Source organism: Carassius auratus, chromosome 17 (genome assembly GCF_003368295.1).
Source record: "Carassius auratus strain Wakin chromosome 17, ASM336829v1, whole genome shotgun sequence".
In the NCBI taxonomy this organism is placed as follows: Eukaryota; Metazoa; Chordata; class Actinopteri; order Cypriniformes; family Cyprinidae; genus Carassius; species Carassius auratus.
Window position 1 is genome coordinate 11,910,297 of NC_039259.1, and position 23,556 is coordinate 11,933,852.

The window sequence follows — 23,556 nt, forward strand, 5'->3', positions numbered from 1 at the left end:
TATATACACACTTTATACTAAAAGCTCTAAAAGTAGTATGCTAGGAAGCATAACAACTCTTATCGCCATTGAGTTTGTCTTGTCTGTAATACATACAATTTCAGCACGCAAACACTCATAAACACACAACTAAAGACACATGCTTGCATATGCGCATACACACAAACACATGCACATACGCATGGGCAGATGGGCTTCAATACTAAGGCTTAGTTTAATGACAAAGAACCCTCAATCTGGACAACATGGGTGGATTTAGCTATCATTTTAAAGTCCATCTGCGAGACGTTTGACTTCCGATCACAATGCTTCCCTGTCCAAACATAAAATAGAGCACAGACTTGTTTATCAGTGGGTTTGCATGCGTGTTCTAAGTAATAAATGTTCAAACGAGAAGATGTGTCATGCCTTTAGCCCCACAGCCACATCCTAACATGTGATATGTCACCAAGAAGCGTTTATTTTTCGAGCCTACTGCAGCCCGGCCCAAGAGAGAGAGAGATAGACAGACTGACAGCGAGGAGATAGACTAGCTACCTATTTATAGCTCTGGCCATCTGCAAAATCTCCCTCTTGTCTTTGGTCATCCTGTTCACAAAGGCTGGGAGGCAGATTCCAGCAGCAGCCGCTCTATTCACTATTCATTCCAGGACCCAGCAGCTCCATATGGATCCGGCCCACTGCTGGGCCCAGGCAGGCTCTGTTTTTTTGCCCTGGGATTGACATGGTAATGGAGCTGCGGAAGGAAGGAGCTGTTCTGAGATCAGAGGAGAGCAGCGGCCCCCTACGCCCTGTGTCTTCCTCCACAGCTCCCAGGTCAGGCCTTTCATTTAAGCACTATGGGCATCTGTGAAAGGCTAATGACAGGCTTTTATGTTTGGCCTGCTTTATTATAGCCCCACTAACCGTGTCTGTCCATCCAAGCTGTATGCTGCACAGTGCAGCCGGGCGTCTGGAGCATCACTGAAAAAAAGAAGAAAAAAAAAAAGATCTTGCAGGCCTGCTGAATCTATTATGACCCATATAGAAAGATGCTGAATTATTCTGTTTGATATGACATCTGAACAGAACAGGGTGGATATCTGGAGATATACATGATATTTAAAGGGATAGTTCACCCAAATATATATATATATATATATATATATATATATATATATATTAGGGGTGTAACGGTTCACAAAATTCACGGTTCGGTTCGGTTCAATACACTGATGTCACGGTTCGGTTCGGTACGGTTCGGTACGTTTTAGATACAGCAAAAAGAAAAAATTGGCAGATAAATTTCCTTGATTTTTTTAAAAATGTTTTATTTATTAAAACTAACAAAGTATGTGTTTTTTTTACATTGAACAATGATGGAGCTATTCTTTACCCATCTTCTATGGTGTTTTCTTAGCAGCATACTGTATAAAACAAAAATAGCTCCTTATAAATTTTTTTTTAAAAATTAAATGTAATATTGTTGTAGTGGTTATGAACAAATACAAAGATGTAACTCTTTTTATATGGAACTCTATAACTCTTTATATTTAGTGTGTTTTTACTCAATTGGTTCTCCATTTGGGCTTATGTTTTTTGGAACAAAGCAGGAATTACGGTCTGTCTGAAATGGGCTCGTGAAGGAATATTGTAATGGGGCTCAATTACATTAAGCATGTTCTTAAAACCTGCGTTTTCCACTACAGAGTAAGGTCTCATATCCGCGGCTATAACGTAAATGCACCATTCGCTGCGGTGATGTCCGTATACGGAGCCCGGGACGTCACCTGTAGGAGAAAAAAAAGCAATCCGTGGCGACGGTTTTGCAATCCGTCCCCTCAGTTTATAAACCGTACTCACGAATTCATAAACTGTTCACTCGATTTAACAAATCGTGCCCACGGATTAACAAACCGTGCCCACGAATTTCCAATCCGTGCACTTAGATTTTGTAAACCGTACCCTCGGTTTTTGAATCCGTACCCACGAATTCATAATCCGTGCGCACGCTTTCGCAATCCGTTCCCTCGGATTTGTAAACCGTACTCACGGATTCATGCAGCAAACTCCTACGTGTTAACATACAGTTTTATTGAATATTATTATGTGGAATAGGTTTACAGCAAAGTGTCTTAAGTGATTCTCTATCAAGTGTAGTACGAGGTGGAATACAAAGATTTAATAAGAAAGATCCGCATTAAAATCTTGTTCAATTGCTGATAATCTATAATAGCACTTGATTATTATTGTGCAATAAACCTGGCATTGTGACTGACTCTGGAGTAATTTTTCCTCTTTTGTAAGTTATTTTGGATAAAAGATTCTTATGCATAACCTGTTTAATAATATATAATAATGATACAAATAAAAATAAAGTTATTTTTTATAATTTTAATTTGTAGGCTAAATAAATGAGTACAAGACAGTAAAAATATTTGTCATAAAATAATTTGTGAATTGCTTTATTTTTAAATAACCTTTGGACAGTTTTGGAAATGCTTGTGTACAATTCTTTCTTAACATGAAGACTTATTTTTGTGATTTTATTATACTAAGCTCCACCCACCTCACCCCACCTGCCGGAGTTAGATGCATGTTTCACTGTTAAGTGTAAAATGCGTGTCAGTTTTCAAATCCGAGGGAACGGATTGCGAAAGCGTGCGCACGGATTATGAATTCGTGGGTACGGATTCAAAAACCGAGGGTACGGTTTACACAATCTAAACGCACGGACTGGGAATTCGTGGGCACGGTTTGTTAATCCTGGGTACGATTTGTTAAACCGAGTGAACAGTTTATTAATTCATGAGCACGGTTTATAAACTGAGGGGACGGATTGCAAAACCGTCGCCACGGATTGATGTTTTTTCTCTCCTACAGGTGACGTGCGGGGCTCCGTACCGAGCCTTCAGCGCGTACTGAGTGAGCGAGCGCCTGACTGAGTAGTACCCTAACATAAACATATAAGTTGGTGTTTTTTTTTCTTCGGGGGTGTCAGGGGCATTGCCTGTTACGTCGTTTGGGTTATTGGGCTACCTTGTTGAACGCATAACATTATATTTCACACACCTTTTTTATTTTCCAAATTTAATTAATTAGTCCAACGAACCGTTCGGTACATAATGCGTACCGCGTACCGAACCGAAAGCCTCGTACCGAACGGTTCAATACGAATACGCGTATCGTTACACCCCTAATATATATATATATATATATTTTTTTTTTTTTTTTTTTTTTTTTTTAGAAAATCATTATTTTATTCAGCAAGGATGCATAAAACGAATTAACTTTTTACTCATTTAAGAATCGTCTGGGAAAAAATTATAAATAAAAAATTCCAAAAAATTATTAAGCAGCACAGCTGTTTTCAACATTAATAAGAACAATAAGAAATGTTTATTGTGTGCCAAATCAGCATATTATAATAATTTCTGGAGGATCATGTGGCACTGAAAACTGCAGTAATGCTAAAGACTCAGCTTTGCCATGACAAATATAATATTTTATTAAATATTAATATATCGTATAATTATCATAATATATCATTGATATAATATAATATATAATCTCTCTCTCTCTCTCCCTCTCTCTCTCTCTTTCTCTCTCTCTCTCTCTCTCTCTCTCTCTCTCTCTCTCTCTCTCTCTCTATATATATATATATATATATATATATATATATATAAACTGTTATTTAAAACTTTTATATTTTTACAATATAACTGTTCAGTATTTTTGACCAAATAAATGTAGCCTTAAGAGAATTCTTCGAAAAAACACTTTTTGAACAGTAGTGTAAATATAAGCATCTTATCAAATATCTGAGAGAGGCACAAAATCACTTTCACAAACTTTTACATTAAATGTTTCCTTCTGGTGGAATGACCTGCCCAACTCAATCTGAGCATCCTTAGCTATCTTCAAGAATCGGCTCAAAACACATCTCTTCCATCTTTATTTGACCCACAAAAAACCAGCTAGCGTCTCTAATCATTTTTGTATTAAATCTATTTGTTCTCTTTTTGTTTATTATACAGTTAACAAAAGCAAAAAAGCCTCTAATACTAGCTTGCTCTATTCTTTTTCTATTCTATCTGTTTCTTTTACTTATTACACAATTTTAAATAAAAAATGCTACGTGTACTACTTTAAGCTAACTGAGACTTGTTATAACACTTGTCTATCATTGCTCTTTTGTTGATTTTGACAGCTAAATGACTAAATGTAATGTAAATGTAAATATTTGGACACTTTTGGGGTTCGTAATGTTTGAATGTCAAAAAGTATCAAACTGAGTGCCATCTGCAAAAAATGATGCTAAAACATTTTTAATTGTTTTTAACCAACTGATGTCAAGGCAGCTTTAGTGGATGTATTAAGTCCGTTCCTCTCAATTTCACATAGGTGTGTCTTGCAGGTGTAGTTCATCATATTAACAAAGAACTTGATCCACTACCGTTTGGAAGCCACAAAGTCTCCAAAAGCTCTTAACCTAATTTTGAACTGGATAGCTATAGCTTTTATTTTTATTTGTTTGTTTGTTTTTGTTTTCATTTAAAACCTAAGCAGTATTTATGATCAGTTTAAATAGATGTCACTTGATGTCTTGCATATGATGACATAAAGACAAAAAAGTGGTCATTCAAAGTGAAACTCCCGAGTTCCTGAACAGACTCACTGGTGAAACTGCACAGGGATCTGAGAGTATTACTGACATGGAGTGGCAGGGAACAGCACATGTGTCACAGCTTACATCCCCTTCCCTTTCTCAGATCCCCTTTCACACACTCAAAGGTCAGTGTGACAGAGCAGCATGGATCAGCTCATCAGACACGGGGCCCTCAGGACAGCCGCTGTATTAGGGGCCCCGTGCAGGGCACAGATTCTGCCAAGACCATCACTGTCAGCTTGTCTTTGTGGCCCGATCCTGCCTCACTGCTACCACTGGACACTGAACAGCTATTAAAGAGGCCCTTGAAATTCCCGAGAAGCTCATTAGCATATCATGAATAATTCATAGGGATGTGGGGGTGGGGAAGGTGTAGAACCAATGATGAAGAACAGCACCTCTATCAGTGTGCACACAGGCAAGTCTACTCCCCAGAGTCAGCCCCTCAATAAAGCACACTGCGGAGAAATCAATACAGCAAGACATTAGCCTGCACTGATGCGCTCCTGACCCCATATGTTATTTGTCACAAATAACCAAGGGTTGGTTGAAAATTATGCATCTAGTATATCAATATGAATTAAAGTCTAGATTTAATCAGGTACTAGCTGAGCTGTCCTTGCTACTTTGTTGTGAGATGTGAGATAGATGTTATTGCCATCTTGCTTATAGAGGCACAACTGCAGTTATTAAAAGTAAAATGAAAATTATGTAATGTACTCACCCTCATTCCATTCCATACCTGCAGGACGTTCTTTCCTCTCTGGAACAAACATACACACACACACACACACACACACATATACACGTAAATTAAAAGTCTGTGATCTGAACACAATAAAAGTACAATAAAAATGGTTTATAGACATATACATCTTAAAATTACATTCTATGACACAAATAAAAGGAATAAAATACTGTATTGTTATAATACTGTAATATAAAAATTTGTATATGATGACAGAATTTACATTTTTGGATTACTCCTCTCTTCAAATTGTAGTGCTCTAGTGAACATTACTGATAACAAAAATATGAAGAAAAAAGTTTTTTTTACTGATTTTTACTATAAATGATACTGTGATATATTTTACTTTTTAAATTACATATAGTGCAATATTAAACCATAAACAGTTTTTTTCCTGTATTTGATAATGTAACTTACAACCAATTACATGTTTTATTGTAGCATACTTACAACTTTTATTAAAAACAATGTATAAAAACCTAGTGCATGAGGGCCAGTTCTGATTTTGAATATAAATATGATTATTCAAAGGAGTCAGAGAAATCACAGAAGTGTTTTATTTAGCTGGAGTGCTTAAAGCAGCAGCAATACCTGTTGAATGTAATCCCCGACCCACATGCAATATTGGCACACAGCCATGATATCTTTCTTCAGCACTGGTGCATGCAGAGCCGTGCTGCTACCACAACACTGCAGGGAGAACCGAACTGCATGAGCCCTCACCCGCCAATGAGAACACATCTCACATACATAAAACAATATTCTTACAATTAAACGTGTATGATTCTGAGATCTTAGAGTTCATAGCCGTGCACATACTGTATGTCAACAATACCGTCAAGCATCTTCCTGTGTTCCTCAAGTGTTTATATTACCATAGAATACTAGAAACCTCCTCTGGATAAAAACCATTATGGTGGATCACTAAAAGCCCAATGATTGTCAAATCTCATTGATTAATGCTCTGTTTGTTCTCCGCACAAAGCACAGCACTTTAATGTCCCGGACATTTCTGTTTGAAACCCTGTACTTTATTTCCATTATCTCACTACTCCAATCAGTCACAATAATCTACAATCGAACTAAATGGTGGGTTCTTGTTGCCTAAACAACATTAGGGAGTTAAATCTCCATCTTAATCATCAGTTTCAAGGGGTAACTGACATATTATTAAATATGTAGTACTGATAAATGACTTGGATTTAGAAAGCTAGATGAAACGTGCCCCTACATTTTGGTGTAAAACATCAAGGGAAAGTTCTAGGTTCAACGCAAAGTAAAAGCTCCAAATAAGCCCCAAACTCTCACATAAACATGCTATTTCATATGAAGTCCAGAAATAACATTCTGATGGATGAGCGTGAGAAGAAAACTTTACACAAAACCCCAGACTCCTCGCTCATCTAACATGCTCTCCAACTATTTAATAATAGTGAGAGAAACTAATTCCCCATAGACATAGACTCTCTCTTCCTTGTGAGCTATATAAAGAGATGAGATTGAGTAAGAGTCCAGTGACTGAGAGCAGAAGCCAGTAGGGAAGTGGCTCACAAGAAAAACTAGTCTTTGCAATCCAGCACAGGGGCTCTAGCGGAGAAAGAGAATAAAACCAAAGCAGTTTGAGTGGCACAAGCCACCACAAAAACCAAAAAGTTGCATGTCCATATGGTATCAGATAGTCTCAGGCAGTTTCAGATCTCCCAAATACTCTCAATTCCCTTGTGACACTCAAGACAAGGGTATTTGGACTGAGAAAGGAGCCTTTCAGGATTTCTCTTCCTCAATAATGCACACTACTGGTTTCTCTTACACTTCTACTGTATGTGAGGACTGATACATCTCTCTTCTGTTCTGGTTTTATTTATGTACAGCTATTACAGAAAGTAAGTCAAACCGAACAAATCTATCTTTAATACTCTGCTTACAGTGACGTTATTTCAACTCACAGCACTATATAACTGGTCAGCTATATTCTTATATTTTTTTTTATTTCATATAGCTTTTTTGTTTCTTGCTTTAAAATTTCCACATGGCATCTCTGAATAGATTTCCATCTAAAACTCAAGGCAGGGTTACATTAGTGTAAAGTGGGATGACCCATGAAAAACACTTTATATATAAAAGTTTGCGGTAAGTTTAAAAAACAAAAAATAGATCAAATAAAAAATGTGTGTGTGTGTTTGTGTGCGTGTGTGTGCGTGTTTGAAAAAAAAATGGAAACTTTTATTCAACAGACACATTAGACTGATCATAAAAATATAGTTCAAGTAAATGCTGTTGTTTTGAATGTTCTATTAATCAAAAAAAAAGAAGTCAAAAAGACATTTTTTTAAACACTGATAATAAAAACATTTATTAATAAATTCATAATTTAGTAGAAATAATGACTAAGTAGCAAATCAGCTTATTATGATGATTTCTGATGGATTGTGACACTGAATGGCTGTGATATTTCACAATATTGCTGTTTTTGTTTAAACACATGAACAAGCCTCATTAGCTGAATTTTAAGATTTTTTAAAAGAATTATATATATATATATAGTATTTAACAGCTATACTAACACTGGAATGTTTTATAAGAATATTAAAAATAAATAACGAAAAATAAAACACTACAAGAGAAAGCAAGCTAGCATGCTCTGTGAAAACTAGCCCCGGTCTCTATTGTTTATTATATATTCACGTTTGAAAGAATGGTGATGCTCTGACAGCTAAAGGAAGAGCGTTTCAATGGTCCGTTGTGAGAATACAAGCAGTAACAGCACATTACGCAACCAAGAAAAATACTCGAAGTTCTGAATTGCAAAATTTCTAAGGACCCTCTTTGGGAGGCGAACAATAGTTTAGCCAAACATCAACGCCACGCCCATGGGGTCGATGTTGCTACAAGAGTCGCGAGCCACACTTTCACGCGTGTACTGCTGCACGCGACAGGCGCGTGGGAGCCTCAAAGCTACTACCGAGAGCCGAAACCACAGCCGAGAGAAAGACGAAACGATTCGCTGCGTTCGGACATCCGAAGCCTGTTTTAATCTGCCTTCGCTAAGAATAATGCGATGAAGCGAGCTAAAACGGTTCTTGGGACAGCAATATTTTGTTATGGGCTATTTATTTTATCCCACATGTTATCGGGAAGTTTGACGCAATAGTTTTAAAACTTAAAGAGGATTTAATGAAAGCGTCGCATACCGTTGTGCGGTTTAGAATGTAAAGTCGTTCGCACAGAATGTTGTCAGAATGCTCGTGAATTTGAGATTCTGTCGGATAATTTTCCCTACTCTTTCAAATTTCGATAGTAGATTCATTGTTTTGAACATTGTTATCAAAGATCCTAGACGACAGTAGATAGGTGGGTAAGATGTGACTCTCTGGGATCTGCTGGAGACGGGAGGGATTGTGCAGCTGCAGTGAGCTGGAACAGAACAGCAGAGGAGGCGGGACAGACACCCTGACTCCAGCCCGCAGAGAACCCGTCAACTCTGCCAACTTCACATTGTGTTCTTCCCATTATCATTGTTAGCTTTCTGACGGGAGACAGAAACGTAAACGTGACTCTAAAATGTTGCATTTGAGGGTGTAAGATGTTCTTCTATAGTGAGTAGCCTGCATTTAGGCTTGTGCAGAATGCTTGTTATAAATCGTTATTAATTTGCCTTCCGTCGCTTTCAGGACGCAGTCAGTCGGTTCGTTTCGCGGAAGCCAAATTAGCTACTTTTTAGCTCCAACAGTCAACTTTTAGAAAATGTTTGGATGTTTTTGTGATAGCTTATGTAGGCTATAGCCTATTTGTCGAAATAGGCTATCTTTGATATTTTACAGGAAAGTATTGAAGCGACTATTATTGCAATGGTTAGGCTACTTCTATGTGGTCACTGAAACGTTTAAGACGCGGTTGAAATGTGTTGTACTCTACTTGCGTGTAACATTCAAACTTGTAAAATTCCACAACTTTTTATTTTCCATCCTGGCGTTTGAACGACTGGCGCTTCATCTTTTTTTTAATCCACAATAATGCACGACTTAGCCTACTGACAATGCGTTCTACGAGAAAAAATGTTGAGGTAACTTTGGGTTACTTTTTGTACCTTACGTTCGTTTCAAAGTCTAGATTGTTTCCAAAGGGCGAAAAGTCCTCCAAGTTAAATGTAAGCAAAGAAATGCAAATCGATGCAGGTGTGCGGGCCTCGGGGGTGACGAGCGCCGGGGCCCCATTGATCAGCTGAGAACCGGCCCCCGTCTCCATAGCAGCCGCCCGGACGGCGCCGCGAGGACGCGCTGGAGGGCCGCCGTGAATGGGTGACGTCACGGGGCAGGCGCCAGAGAGTCTGCGAGAGCGTGAGCTCGCTGTAGTGCTGCTTTGCTTTGAGCCAATTCATCACCTGTCAGGGATCGGTCAGGGTGTCATGCGAAATGTACACAGCTGTGAGAACAAAAAGGACGAGGGAGAAAATGGAGAGAGCCAGTTGCGGCAGATGCGGACGAGCCCACAATGCTCTCGTGTGTCACGTTTTGTAAGTCTTGCGCGATCGGAATTGCAAACACTAGCTAGGCTATTTAAAAACGTTCAAATGCATCGGCCTGAAGGAATCTTTCAAGTAAACCTACTTCATTTTCGAAGGAGTGATAATGAGAATGTATGAGCTGCATTCCGACACAACACGACTGCGTTCCGACGCATCTCCGCAAACATCTGTTTAGTCGGATATGCACAAGCAACCAGGAAATCTCTGTCTCCATTGTTACTTAGCATTGGTAAACAAAGAGCTTTTTTCTATTTTTGCCACCACTCTCGCTCTAGACTGCCAAAAAGGTTTCTAAAAATGGAAATATCATCCGTGTCAGGATAAGAAAAAAATTCTTCCCAGTTCCAAAAGAATGCATTTTCACTTCATTTGCAGTTTTCAAGTTAAAACTTAGTGTATTTTCCCAGTCAGTGATTCCTGCACGTCTGACTATAATAACGCTGTGCGCATTCTTCTGTCATCCCTATTAGGCTATATATTAAACGACCCTCTTCATGCTTAAAGACTGCTCACATAACCCCCCGCAGTCATGATGTGCACAAACAAACATAAACATTAAGGGCACATCACCAGCTGCAGAAAGTAAAATCTTAAAAATGCTGGTAGCCTATGTCCACAAGCAAACTTCAGTGGATTTAAAATATATTTGCTGTGTCCTGAAGGAAGGACAGTGGGCACAATTTCTAAGAAAATATATTTCTGAAAATAAGGTCAAGTGGCAGCATGACCTCTAGGGAAATTTGGATACACTGTGTTTACATGGGGGGGAAGGAAAATAATAAGTACCACATTGATTATTGGAGATATTGTTTAGTTCCTGCCTTTTGATGTTTAAAGGCACTAGGTATTGTAAATCTCATAAGCTGCATTGTATTTTAAATATAGAGATATAGCCTACCCTGTTAAAATATTAAATGAGTAGCCTGTTGTAAAGGAAAGCCTAACTCATGATGTCCAGCATAACATAATCCATCTAAGCTTGTCTTGATACATTTTGACTGTTACACTAGAAACAAAAGCGGAAAATGCGTGAACAAAACCTTACACTTGCAAGTCCCTAATTCTCTTGATCAGAAACAGGTACACTGATTTGAGAAATTATCCGTGGAAGCTGAAGGCAGTCAGCGCCGCCCTGAACACGCGCTTTCACTGGTTAAGAACGCGGAACAAATGGGCGGGCTTAGAACGCTCAGCACAGCGACCAATAGCGTTGAGCGAAGGCGATGACTGACGCCTCCATTCCCACCAACCAGCGCGATTCAAACCAGCGCGTGAACAACCCACCCAGCTGGGTATATATTCAGCGATGACAGCTCGCTAATCCACTGCGTTTGCTTCGACAGCCCAGCGCGAAGAGGCACTCTCGGAACACAAAAGCGACTCTTCCAACGAAACCGTTTCGTCCAGACGTGTCAACATGAAGGCAATAAGCCCAGTAAGGTCTTTCCGGAAAAGCAGCGCGAATGTGACGGAGCACAGTCTGGGAATCTCACGGAGCAAGACCCCCGTGGACGATCCCCTAAGCCTGCTGTACAACATGAACGACTGCTACTCCAAACTGAAGGAACTGGTGCCGAGTATCCCGCAGAACAAAAACGTGAGCAAAATGGAAATCCTGCAACATGTCATCGACTATATCCTGGACCTTCAGATCGCACTTGACTCAAATTCCGCAATCACCAGCCTGCATCACCCGCGAGCGGGGCAGGGGACATCCAGAACCCCCCTGACAACACTCAACACAGACATCAGCATCCTCTCATTACAGGTGAATGACCCTAGAAAGAGAGAGAGATAGATCTATCTATCTAATTCTATTTGCATGTGCATTTTAAATGTGTTCTATAAAGCTGCATTGATTTGTTGCATGTTTTTGTAAAAAATAACCAGCCTTAATAAAATACTTAAATGGTATTTTTTTTTTTGGTCCCTTTAGGCACCTGAGTTTCAATCAGACTTGATCACAGAGGACAGCAGGACGCTTTACCCTTAATCAGGTAAATGCTCTTGAACACACTGTTTTAATAAGCCTTGTATTATATGCTGTAAAAGATGGCCAAAAAAATTATAAATTTTTTTTTTTTTTTTAAATGTGCCGTCAGAGTAGTGTTTAATTTCAAGAGCGTCTAATCAAATGTGTTCAGGACCATTGTGTCACATAGTGTGTAAAGTTGTATGAAGTGTGTAATAAGCATCAGCGGAGGTTGAAATGCATGCGTTGAGCGAAGGCAGAAGTTGTGCTCGTGTACATCTGGAGCCCAGGGTTTTGCTCAGTCTCTGAGTGTTTGGTTAAATGTTCAAACTGCGGCTTCCTCTCTGGCGCCAGGCTGTCCGGATCTCTGCCCTGTTTGCATTCTCTAAATGCGCCTCTTTCTCAATCTTTTGCAGGTGTTTGGTTAAGACACAAGAACACACAGGACCTGGGAACTGGCTTTTCCTCTGATTTCTGTTCTCAGTCTGGAGGTTTTTTTTTTTTTTTTTTTCTGTAATTGAATCAAGAGACTTTTTTCTTTTTTTTGCTTCTAAAAAGGACAATCCATGTGATGTGCTATAAGTTCGGACATTGATTATTTATCTTCTAAAAAGACTTATTTGGTCCTTTCTTCAAGAGGAAGAAGCACTATATTCCCTGAGAATAGGAGGGAAACCTGTAAAAGATCACAAGGAACCTTTTCTCTGCATTGAGAAGAAGTCTTACCTTTTTTCCGTGAAGACCGTGTGAATAGGAGAAGACGTGGTTAGTTACTGTACAAAGTTTAAGTCTGTTTTTGTCAATTCTTTTGGCACACGAAGGACTGGACGTTGAAAATGAGATGATGATGAAACCTTGTGAACTCTCTCAGAGTTTTATCTTGTATAGTTGCAGAAATTGGACTGTCAGTATCTGCAAAGTGTTATGCTGTATGCTGAGACTTTTTATAAAAGTAATATTGTAAATCGTACCTTTTTTTTTTTTTATACAAAATAAATCAAATGCTTTATTTGACGCTGGTCTTTTATGCGTGTGTGTAAGAATGTCAGTCTGCCGGTGTTTTTCTGTATATTGACCTTGTCTTTTATATCCAGGATTCAAAAGCATGTCACTGACCCTTCACACATGCACATTCACCCACATTGATTGAAACCTGAATCAATCTTTTACATTGCCATATGGCTGTGTAAAAAAAAAAAATGCATTCATTTCAGTGCATTCATTTTTCTTAATATATAACTGTCCACAAATCATACAGCCTATCAGTTTTTCTTGCGATTGACCTGCTTCTCTCTTCTTTTGTGGTGAAACTCAATTCTTGGAAGTTTGATCATTAATTGTGATCGTATCCACGGGTTCTCTCATTAGTATAATCTGTGTGGGGATGAAATGGCAGTTAAATCCACGTTTGAGCTTTTGATTTGTGGAATTCAGTTTATTCAATAATTGACTGTAGGTTTACAGTCGGCCCATTAATGAGCGCAAAAGAATAAATCAGACCTGGATAGTGATTTTTATTTATTTTATTAAATCATCAATTTTTTTTACAGTGTCTGCCAATTATTCAGAACTGTACACCAAATCCCCTGGACTAAAGTTTTGTCAATAAAGCTGATACATTTTCAATGTTAGCATATAAGACCAATATAAAATAAAAATAGATTTAATTTATAGTGTAGTAAGAGACGCATACATTTGAAGGAAGTCAATTTGTGGGATGTAATTCAGGAAAACTATTTAACTACACGAAAAGAAGATAATAGTGGTATGTGCACTTCTTTATTTCACATATTTCCGCAAAGTGTACATTTAAAAATTAAAGGTTGACTCTCAAACGCAGCCAAAACTCTCGATTAGTGTTGTTGATGTGAAGAGTGCGCCACCTGCTGGCAGCCAGACTTCACATCAGTAAAAACAATGATCGTTTTCAGTTTTATGATTTGTGGGGAAAATGATTGACAGTTGGCAAGTCTCATCAAATACACATAAATGTAAGCGATTTTAAAATACAAGTTTTTAAATGTTATGACTTTGGCGTGCAATCCATCGGCACACACGAACAAAAAAAGCTTAAATTTACCAGAGATTAACTTTAAATGTGTCTGATTTTAATTTTCAAATATAATGCATTATTTCAAATACAAAATCAGAACTTCTCAAAAGATTTGAAAATAATTACGTTTATTTATTTGAGAAAACACTCAAGATACTGACATACACACACAAATGAAGTCTTACAGAAACCTTCACTATTTATTTTTATTTTTTTTCTTGACATAACACTGATCACAAATAGATTCAACTCATCTAAAACACTACAAGGCAAAATTCAAACAACAAGGATGACCTGAAAGTGAACCTAGGCATTCAATCACAAATAAATAACAGCTTTCACATCACCGATCACAGCAAAAACACTAGCACTAACTCTTATGTGGTTAAATCCCCACTCTACTTGATGGATTTGAATATTGTGAACCAACCTACACTAGATCTTTAATGTTAGCAATAGAGCATGAAATAACAGGATTTGCACTAAACAAATCAGAAACTAGGAACAGCTTCACAGCCTCCGTTTATTACTTTTTTAGCACCACTCCAAAAACAGCAACAACGAGAGTTCTCACACTTTTACACCGCATCTTCTTATTATTTTGGTTTTGTTTTCAAGCAAAAAAAAAAAAAATCAAACTGTCTTTAAAACAAGATGTGTAGTATAATGAGACTTGTTTTCAGATAAAACGGTATCACTTTTCGGTATCACTAAAATAAACTTAATTTTTTTTAACATTAATCAGGACATTAGGTATAATAAACGAACATTGACATTTTTTAAACACAGGTTAATATTATATAATAATTTCATGTTCATTTATAAAACGCTAATGTTAATTTATGCAACTTGAAAATTGAAAAATGAACAAAGCTGTAAAAGTATTTTTTTTATTGTGTTACCTAATGGATTTCCTGATGTTTATGAATCGTACTTAGTGTACACTTTTAAGTGTAAACCATTCATTTGAGGTTTTATAAATGTTATACTTAAATGATTTTATAACATATTTTATTTGACTAATCGATACGCAAAACTAGCCAAAAATACTGATTAAGAAACTGCAGCGAAGGATCACTTTTAGTTTGTGTTCATCACAAAAACAAACCTAATCACAGAGTCGACACAGAAAATGTGCAGTAATGATGCCTGAATGTAGTTTCTCTGAATCATTGCAGTTGTTCGACTTTTTTACTCTAAGTTAGTAAGAAAGCTTGTTAGGCTCACAGGACACTCTCTCGCTCCTCAGCAGCGTCGGTGGCGGGACCGCTGGCCCTCTTCTGGTGGCCTCCACACAGGTTTTGGTTGGGCAGCGTGGTGGTCTCGGTGCTGGATCCTGGTCGTATAATGATGGAGGGGCAGTCGGTGGAGTCGGGCGTCTCCTGCTGGGCGCTGTTGTTGATGTTGTTGTTGAGCGCAGTATTGTCGGGTGAGCAGTTGAGGTTGCTCACAGCTGACGTGGGCCAGCTGTCCTCAGGGCTACTGCTGTCAGATGGAGCGTCGGAGCAGATGGACATCCGGGCCAAGGCCTCATCCTGAAGGTTACTCAGCCTGTGTGGTAAGACTCGCTTCTTAACTGGACTCTCAAGAACCAGCTCGATCAGATGGGCCTCCTCTTCTTTCTTCTCACCGGATTTCTCCTCCTTTTCCTGAGATGCTTCGTTCTCCTCGTCTTGCAGCGAGTGGTCAGATGAGCTCCTGCTGGACCTCACTCCAGAATCGGATGATTTCTTGTCCAACATGATGTCTGAGATAAAGCTCTTCCTTTTAGCTAAGAGGCTTAGATCTGGTTCAGCAGCCCAGGGTTCTTCTCTCAGCAGCGGGGTGGCGTCAGTCTCCTCCTCACCTGAATCTTCTTCATCGCTCGGTATGCTGTGGTAAGACGGTCCCTGTCCTTTGGTCTTGCGTCTGGGTGGGATTTTAGCGGCGGACCCATGTTCTGACTTCTCATCCTCCTCTGTAATGGGATCTAGAAGAGCACCGTCTGGGACGGAGGAGAAGTCCACTATAGTGTCTGCAGGTTTGGAGCTCTTTTTGGGGAAGGGTTTGCGCCCATCTTGCCCACCTTCCTTAGTCTTCTCCTCAGAGCTGGCTGTGAGGAACTGGCCGGACAGGGCTTGAGCGGGACTCTCCAGTCCAGCAGCAGATATCTCCAGCTGGGACATGTGAGAGATGTATTCCTGGTAAGCATTGCGATACTCAGCTTGCTGCTTGTCGGTCAGCTTGCAGATGTCGTTGGATGATTCCTGAGAGTTCAGACTGGATATGCTTGGCGTTCGGTGAGTGTTGGCCTAAAGGAGAAGATCAGGTCAATTAATTGAGACAGTAGCATGAGAGAGAACATGTTAGGTGGTGTGGTAGCAAACACACAAAGCATTTCAAGCAAGAGTTTATCCAAACCCTCCAGCAGCAGTAACTGGTTGACACTCCAACATAGTAGGTTCAATGAATTTTAGAGCAAGTTTTCAAAGAGGATTCCATGCAAATTTTCCAGCGCAGATTTTGCGTTCATTTGGTCATGTGAAATTGCTGCACTGACCAACAGAAAGCTGTGATTTTTGTGTGACCTGTGCTTCATAAATTGCTACACTATTTGCAAGTGGACGCAGTTGTAGCTACCACTTCTACACCAAATCATGTCAGAGGATTGGTTTTTGGGATTCTGTAAAAAAAATGCACAGTCTTAGACACCCCAATCTACAGGAAGTGCTAATCAACAGTAAGTTATTTTGGTCCCAATTTATATTAGGTGGACTTAACTACTATGTACTTACATTTAAGTAAATCATTTGATGCAATGCACTTATTGCGTACATGCATGCTTTTACATTGTACTCATATTTGAAAAATACCTACATGTAATCATATCTGTAATCATTTCTGTAACTACATTTGTAATTACACTATTACTTACACCTTTACCCACTCCTAAACCTACCCATGCCACAAAACCTGTTTCTTACTTTCCCTGTATCCTACCTCAATAGCAGCAAAAGTGTTTTGCAATACAATATCAACAAAATAAGTACATTGTACCTAGTTAATTGTACTTATTTTGATTAGCACTACATAGATTAGCACTACATTAGCTAACATTATCAGGAATTAATCTGACCACAATAAACATGCAGTAAAAATCAGCCCTAGTCAATTACATTTTGTTTCACAAGCTCTTGATTCAGTTTGATGTCATTTTGATTCATTGCAGTGTATTTCAGTTCTAAAGTTTTTTTGCAAGGCTGTTTCAGGCTGATTCAAACAGATGAAATTTTTGGAACTATTCATTAAAAGCAGCAGCTCATTAGAGTATATTTGTATTTATTTTATTTGTGACTACAAAGATTACATTGTATGTTGGTTTTTGCATGCAGCCCATGAGGTCACCTAAACAGAAAGATTATTTCATGGTACACATTTCTTATTTCAACACAATTCAATTCACTCAAAAACTGATCTAGGTATTTAAAGAAAGAATCCTTTTAACACTTCATTTTTGCTTCCAGATGTTCAAACTTAGCACTTTATTCAAGAATGCATTCATTCAAGGCTGCCATATGGCTTCAGCAGACTTGGAATAAGTATCTCAGAATGTTCCATGAGAAGTTATATAGGGTTCCAGAAACACCACAGTGAATTTGAGGCAACTATCCCTTCAGTTGTGTTCCATATTTGTCTATGATTTTAAGAAAGCTAACATCTCAAATTGTACACTCTATTACTACATAGAACCATTCGCATTTGAGTGCTCCATTTATGGGAAATGTTCTGTCGCAGATAGCTTTTGCACATTTAGCCCCTCCCCTTCCTGTATATCCACACTCAGGCTTTTTCTTTTGAAGAAGTACATCATTCGGCTACTCATGATATACTACACCTCACTGCATTTTTCAGTGCGAACACACTACTTAGCCTACAAAATGGTGTAAAAATAGTGCAGAGGTATGTGAAACGAGACGCACCTAAAGTCAGTTCACCACCACCTTTCATGATGCTAATCTAAACCATTATGAGCTCTTGCTTGTGTTGCAACACCTTGCAAGTGTTAACAGATGAGTGCAGAAATAGCTATCTCTGTGTGATAGAGTGCTAGCGTGTGTGTGGTCAGCTCTTCACTTCCTCTGCCCATCCAGGTCAGAAAACACTTCGTTTATCACCCAGTAAACCACATGCTATTTTCATGCTGATGAGAGACTACTAAAAAGGAGAAGCTGCCTCTATAGCAACATAATACAACGGTCAAGAAAACGTTTGGGTAAAAAGGCACAATTACAACAAAAAAAGTGCCACGTTTTCTTTGTCTCCACGCACGCATATGTTTGCGTCAGCTTCTATGTATATAATTACGGCGTTTTGTCATGGCGTGCACCTGTGTTTATCTATAGGCTGTACTTCAGTGCTGAATGTGTTTGTGTGCACAGCAGTAACACGCACCAGCCAGTGGGCATTGTGTTGTCTGGCGGGCTCCTCCAGCCCCACACCACTGAGCTCTTCAAAGCTTAGGTTGAGGCTGTACGTGAAGTTTTCTGGGTTGATGGACATGTCTTGTGGCGCTTCGGAGGGTCTGTGGGGTTCGAGTTGAGTCAACACGCTGCTGCCCTGCTCGTTGCACGCTCCCAATTCATCACGCAGCAGCTGGTTCTCCATATGACGCTGCTCTAGAACCTACAGCACAAATACAGCAATGTTTAAATGCATTCAACAATGAATCTTATTCATCATAGATGCATTGAGTTAAATGAGCAAACAGACAGACTGTAACTATATTCCTGTATTCTTAACTTCTAAAATGCAAATAGTATTAAAGCTATTCCTGAAAAAGATACACCATTGAAAGGTTTGGGGGCCGGTAATTCGTTCACCTAGGCTGTATTCATTTGATCGAAAATGCAGTAAAAACCAATACTGTAAAATAGTTTAGTATTCTGACATATTTTATAATTACATTTATTCATGTGACGGAAAAGCTGAGTTGTCAACAGCCATTATGTCATAATGTAAATAAACAAAATCACGTTTCATTGGCATTTATGTGAAATCGCTGAATGGCCGTAGTACTAAGTAAAACTTCTGAGGCAGCCCAGAATCACAGCTAGCCCCGAGTCGTTCCATTTGGACTTGTTTCCAGCCCAAAGAATGCTACTTTCTTGTAAACGTCAAGCTATTCAGATCTTCAAGTGGACATTGAGCTCCCACTGACAATAACCCTCCTTCATCCAGGAAGCAGCCATCTTGGACCAGATGGCTGCCTGCTTGCTGGCAACAGAACATTCGTTTGTATAAGCGCAAATGGAAATCTGATCAACACAGCTACATGTGTTCCTTATTTCAACCCCATCCAGCCTTCTTCACTGTAGAGAGATTAGCTCTGTGTGCTAAACATTACAAACCACAAACAGGAAGATGACCAGTATCTGATCTGAACGTGCAGGAAAGAACATCAGCTGATGTCTTACCATGGACCTGAAGAGATGCCAGTCTCCAAAGTTCATGTTCATTTCCTTCTTGAGCTCATCAAGGTTGCATTGAGACAGAACCCGGCCGTTCACGTTGGCCTACATTTAGGATGACAGAATTTGACATAAGAACATTATGGCATTCAGCAGATAACACATTTTAGATCAATTTCATCTCGGCAGTATGTCAAAGGTTGAAACAGAGTTCACAATTGAGATTTTGAAGTATGCAGGCAAATGCTGCACAGCTGGCAGGTTGACTAATGCATGTCTAATGAAGACATCAGAAATGTCATTGCTTCCTTCAGATGTTGTCCAATGAAAAGAAAGGCCTCATTGTGAAACCTCTGTATGCACCACATGGAGCTGATAAAACTGCTCTTTTCCCATGGATGAACATGTATTTACTGGGATGGACTCATTTACCACACCCTATGTCTCATTCCTATTTTTCACTTTTTGTGTAGAAAAAAAAAAACAGCTGTGGATCATTCAGCTCAGTACTACGTAAACAATGACATGCATTTTGTATGATCCCTCTTATTACTATTTTGGTAAAATAATTAAAATTTTGCAGATTCTGAAAGGGGGATGTAAACTTTTGACCTAAACTGTATTAGCTGCTATAATATCAATTGGATGTTATAATTGTTAGATAATACTTTTTCAAACATATTTCACAGTAGTCATAAAAACCCATTCGATTTGCACCTCAAATGCTTCAAAGAAGCAATAGGACAACAAATTGTACTGTGAAAGTGAACAGTAAAATCATATCCCAATTTTTTAACAGACTGCATGCTTTTCAATGGAACTTCCAGCTCACTTGTCCAGAACAAACCTTTTTGATGGTGCCGATGTACTGCTCCAGCATGCTGGAGTCCAGGCCCTGGATATGTCTGAGCTTCTCACACACACCATCGATGCTCAGAGAACTGAGGAGGACCTGAGATCCACTAGAGACCACAGAACCAGAGCCCTACACACACAGACAGTAACTAGTCACTCATTCCATCAGGTCATAATGCATTCTGGAATAGCAAGGCATGAGGCACTGTCAACGCCATGTGATGCAAAAGCAGTACAACTCACAGAAAAAGCAAAGCAGCAATTCAATGTCATTACAGAATAAGGAACTCTAAACAGTTATGGGTGAAGGAACAATACGTGATACATGATGGAAATTTCTGTCTGCTGAAGTCATGTATGTGAACTATCATTATAAGACTTTGTGGAGAGTAAAATGCATGTTTAATGTAAAATGCTAATGTGTAGGTGTCAAGTGTAGACAGCCACAAGATCTTTAAATTGGTCTGGATTGGTCTCAGTGGTGACCCAGTTTGTTTTGCTGTAATGGTTGATATTTGTCATGTGCACTGATCTCATTAGACCCTTCTAGTATGACGTGCACTTTTAAAAATAAAAGCTTCTAAAAATTGGGTTTTGCAGTAATTCCACAGATGTGCCATTTTGGTTCCCCAAAAAGCCTTTCAGTGAACATTTCTTAAAGGATCCATTTTTGATTAGTGTAAAGAGCATTTTAATAATATAAAGAACCTTTTGTGGAATGAAAAGGTTCTGTGGATGGTAAAGGCTCTTTGTGGAACCAGTGATGCCAGTTAAGAACATTTATTTTCAAGAGTGTTCCACAACAAGTTATTTATAATGGAAAGAAGTTCCTTTCTCCAAAATGAAGATTGACACTCCTAATTGTGACTGTAGATAGAGTTTCAATGGTCCATTTGAGAAATAGGTGGCAGTAAAGCACTTATAAGTCTGTGATCCGCCATAAAGCAAGAAGAAGAAGAAGACGCGTCAGGCGGCGGCTGTTGAGAATGCACTCAGGACAGTTCTGACATTGCGGTGAAAATGGTACAAATACTGTTCAGTTTCTTGCACAGACTGATCATTTTGTGTATTTACGCTTCAATGTATCATCACAAGCCACAGGGTTTAATTTGGTTTTGTTTGTGTATGTTTTTTTAACTCTCAAAGCCGTGATTCCCATCCACTTACATTATATCACTGACAAACTGCAACGGTTTGAGTTAAAAATATTTGTTTATATTCTACTAAAGAAACAAAGTCATCTACATCTTGGATGCCCTGGGCGTAAGCAGATAAACATTAAATTATCATTTTTGGGTGAACTATCCCTTTAAGAACAGTTCACTGACAGGTTATTTGTGGAACACAATATGGTTCTTCTATGGCATCACTGTGAAAACCATCTTTTGGAACCTTTATTTTGGTTCTTTATGGAATAATAGATGCCATTATTATTATTTTTATTGTGCTAAACCCACTTAATTAATACTATAATGTAATGCAACAATCCAATATTAAAAATATAATTGGAAACTAATTGCTTATTATCATACATATCACTAGCATATTGGCTGTTAATTTCTTTTTCTGCATGACCACATTTTAGATCTCTCATCCTACCCCATAACTAAATTTAACAACTATTTTACCAACAGTTATCGTTTATAGAGGCAGTTTATAGTTAATATAGAGAACTATTCTCCAAACTTAAGTATGACCACTGTGTTCTTCATATGATGATGACTGCGCCTTTTATCTATATCTAGGTCAGTCTGCTTGGGAAACAACTATTGTGATGAGCAGTCAAAAATATCAAATATGTCCATGATTCTTTGTTCGAAAATGAGTGATGTGGATTCTCAGCCAAGCTTGACACCAGTTGTTTTCACCTTAAATCTCTATAATTCCTATTCATCAGCAGCAGGCATGTTTAATAAGAAAGAATACAAGAAATTAAAGTAAATTAGTGCCTTGAGAGGAGATTGGAGAACCCCTGCTCTCTAAAAACTCATTTGCATTCAGATTTAAACAAGAGGATGTTAAAATTGAACTTGAAACTCTGTTCTGAATATATATGATGGTGAATAAAGTTGACAAATTCACAATCTGCTCCTCACATAAATTATCATATGGCTTCAGAAGACTTAAAATATAGCGCACAGGTTGCAGGGAAGGTGTTATTGTCTTTTCTGGAGCTGGACAGCCTGTGATGTTCAGTTGTACACATACTTTTGGCCACATTGTATCTGAACAGAAATTTCACAATGATAGAGCTGGCTGCTCATTTTGTCCTGGTTTTAAGTGAAACAAGCCAAAATGAGCAGAAGCCCTGAAATTAACACAGTTAATATGAAAAGACGAAACTGAAGGGTTTAAATGTTTGTACCTGCTTCATTCGGAAGGGCTGAGATTTGATCTGGGATCGAGAAAAGGAGAGAGTACGAGAGGAAAGGAGGGATTAGGTCACATGCTTCAATCAGCAATCAATCAAATGTACACATAATGACATTATGTATGACAGATGCTTGTCTCACAGCATCCGACCTGCATGGATTTCACAGTTATGATTTCAACAAGCCAATCAAACAGAGAACTTCAGATGCGGTGAATCAAAAGAACAACATTTTGTAGAAAGGATGGACTAGCAAGGAGTTTCAAACAGAAAAGACACATAAACGGAGAAACTTTGGATGTTTCACATAAATGGAGAGGACTTTTCATGACTCCATGCCGAGAAGAAGTTGTTTAATTCCAAAACGGCACCACCCTGATGGGTGAGCGTTCGAGCCGGGCGATAAGAGTGTAATTAGCGTTAGGGGCCGGGGAGGAGGAAACAGACGTGTTCGCTGAAGGAAGCGGCTCGCTGGGCTGATAAGAGACGCCTCATTCAGTGCGCCGTCCCAGCACTGCTGATGCTAATCCAGCCAGCCTCAGATAGCAGCAGCCTTTCACACCACGCAGAACAAAGCAGCGATGGGGGGACAGACCAGAAAGCAGGTCAAATGACTGAGGCATGAAAGAGCAAAACAACAGGGCTGAAGGAAGGAGGGCAGAATATGAGGAGAGATCCCAGCGGAAGGGCTTGACTCAAGCAATGACAACGGGGAAGAAGAACAGAGGTGCAGGAAAGGAGAATATGCTGGAGGAGCTGAGAGATGTGTACATAGATGGTAGTCAGTGAGCATCAGTAATGGTCTATTCTGAGATCATTTTGAGTCATTATTTTTGTAGCTTCATAAATTTACGGTTGAACCACTGATGTCACATGGATTATTTTAACTATGTCCTCACAAACCTTCTGGGCCTTGAAAGTCTCAGTTGTGTTGCTG

The 23,556-nt window shown here is 38.9% G+C and overlaps 2 protein-coding genes across 9 annotated transcripts in view; one reads left to right on the forward strand and one right to left on the reverse strand.

Annotated features, from left to right (window-relative positions):
- The first annotated feature begins 10,583 nt into the window (after positions 1-10,583).
- Positions 10,584-12,907, forward strand: id2a (inhibitor of DNA binding 2a). Its single transcript, XM_026285852.1, has 3 exons — positions 10,584-11,689; positions 11,858-11,918; positions 12,310-12,907. Exons 1-2 carry the CDS (start codon positions 11,339-11,341, stop codon positions 11,912-11,914), a joined length of 408 nt encoding a protein of 135 aa, XP_026141637.1. The 5' UTR covers positions 10,584-11,338; the 3' UTR covers positions 11,915-11,918; positions 12,310-12,907.
- Positions 12,433-23,556, reverse strand: part of LOC113117275 (kinase D-interacting substrate of 220 kDa B-like) — a 50,439-nt gene continuing 39,315 nt past the window's right edge. For 3 of the 8 annotated variants that reach the window (XM_026285851.1, XM_026285849.1, XM_026285846.1), the window contains 5 exons: positions 22,614-22,643; positions 20,241-20,378; positions 19,400-19,498; positions 18,378-18,608; positions 12,433-16,237 (listed from right to left, as the gene is read on the reverse strand). In XM_026285851.1, coding sequence (XP_026141636.1) covers positions 15,170-16,237; positions 18,378-18,608; positions 19,400-19,498; positions 20,241-20,378; positions 22,614-22,643 — 1,566 coding nt within the window. In that variant the 3' untranslated portion in view covers positions 12,433-15,169. The remainder of the gene's footprint in view (positions 16,238-18,377; positions 18,609-19,399; positions 19,499-20,240; positions 20,379-22,613; positions 22,644-23,556) is intronic. The other 5 variants (XM_026285843.1, XM_026285845.1, XM_026285844.1 and 2 more) reach the window with 2 other exon arrangements.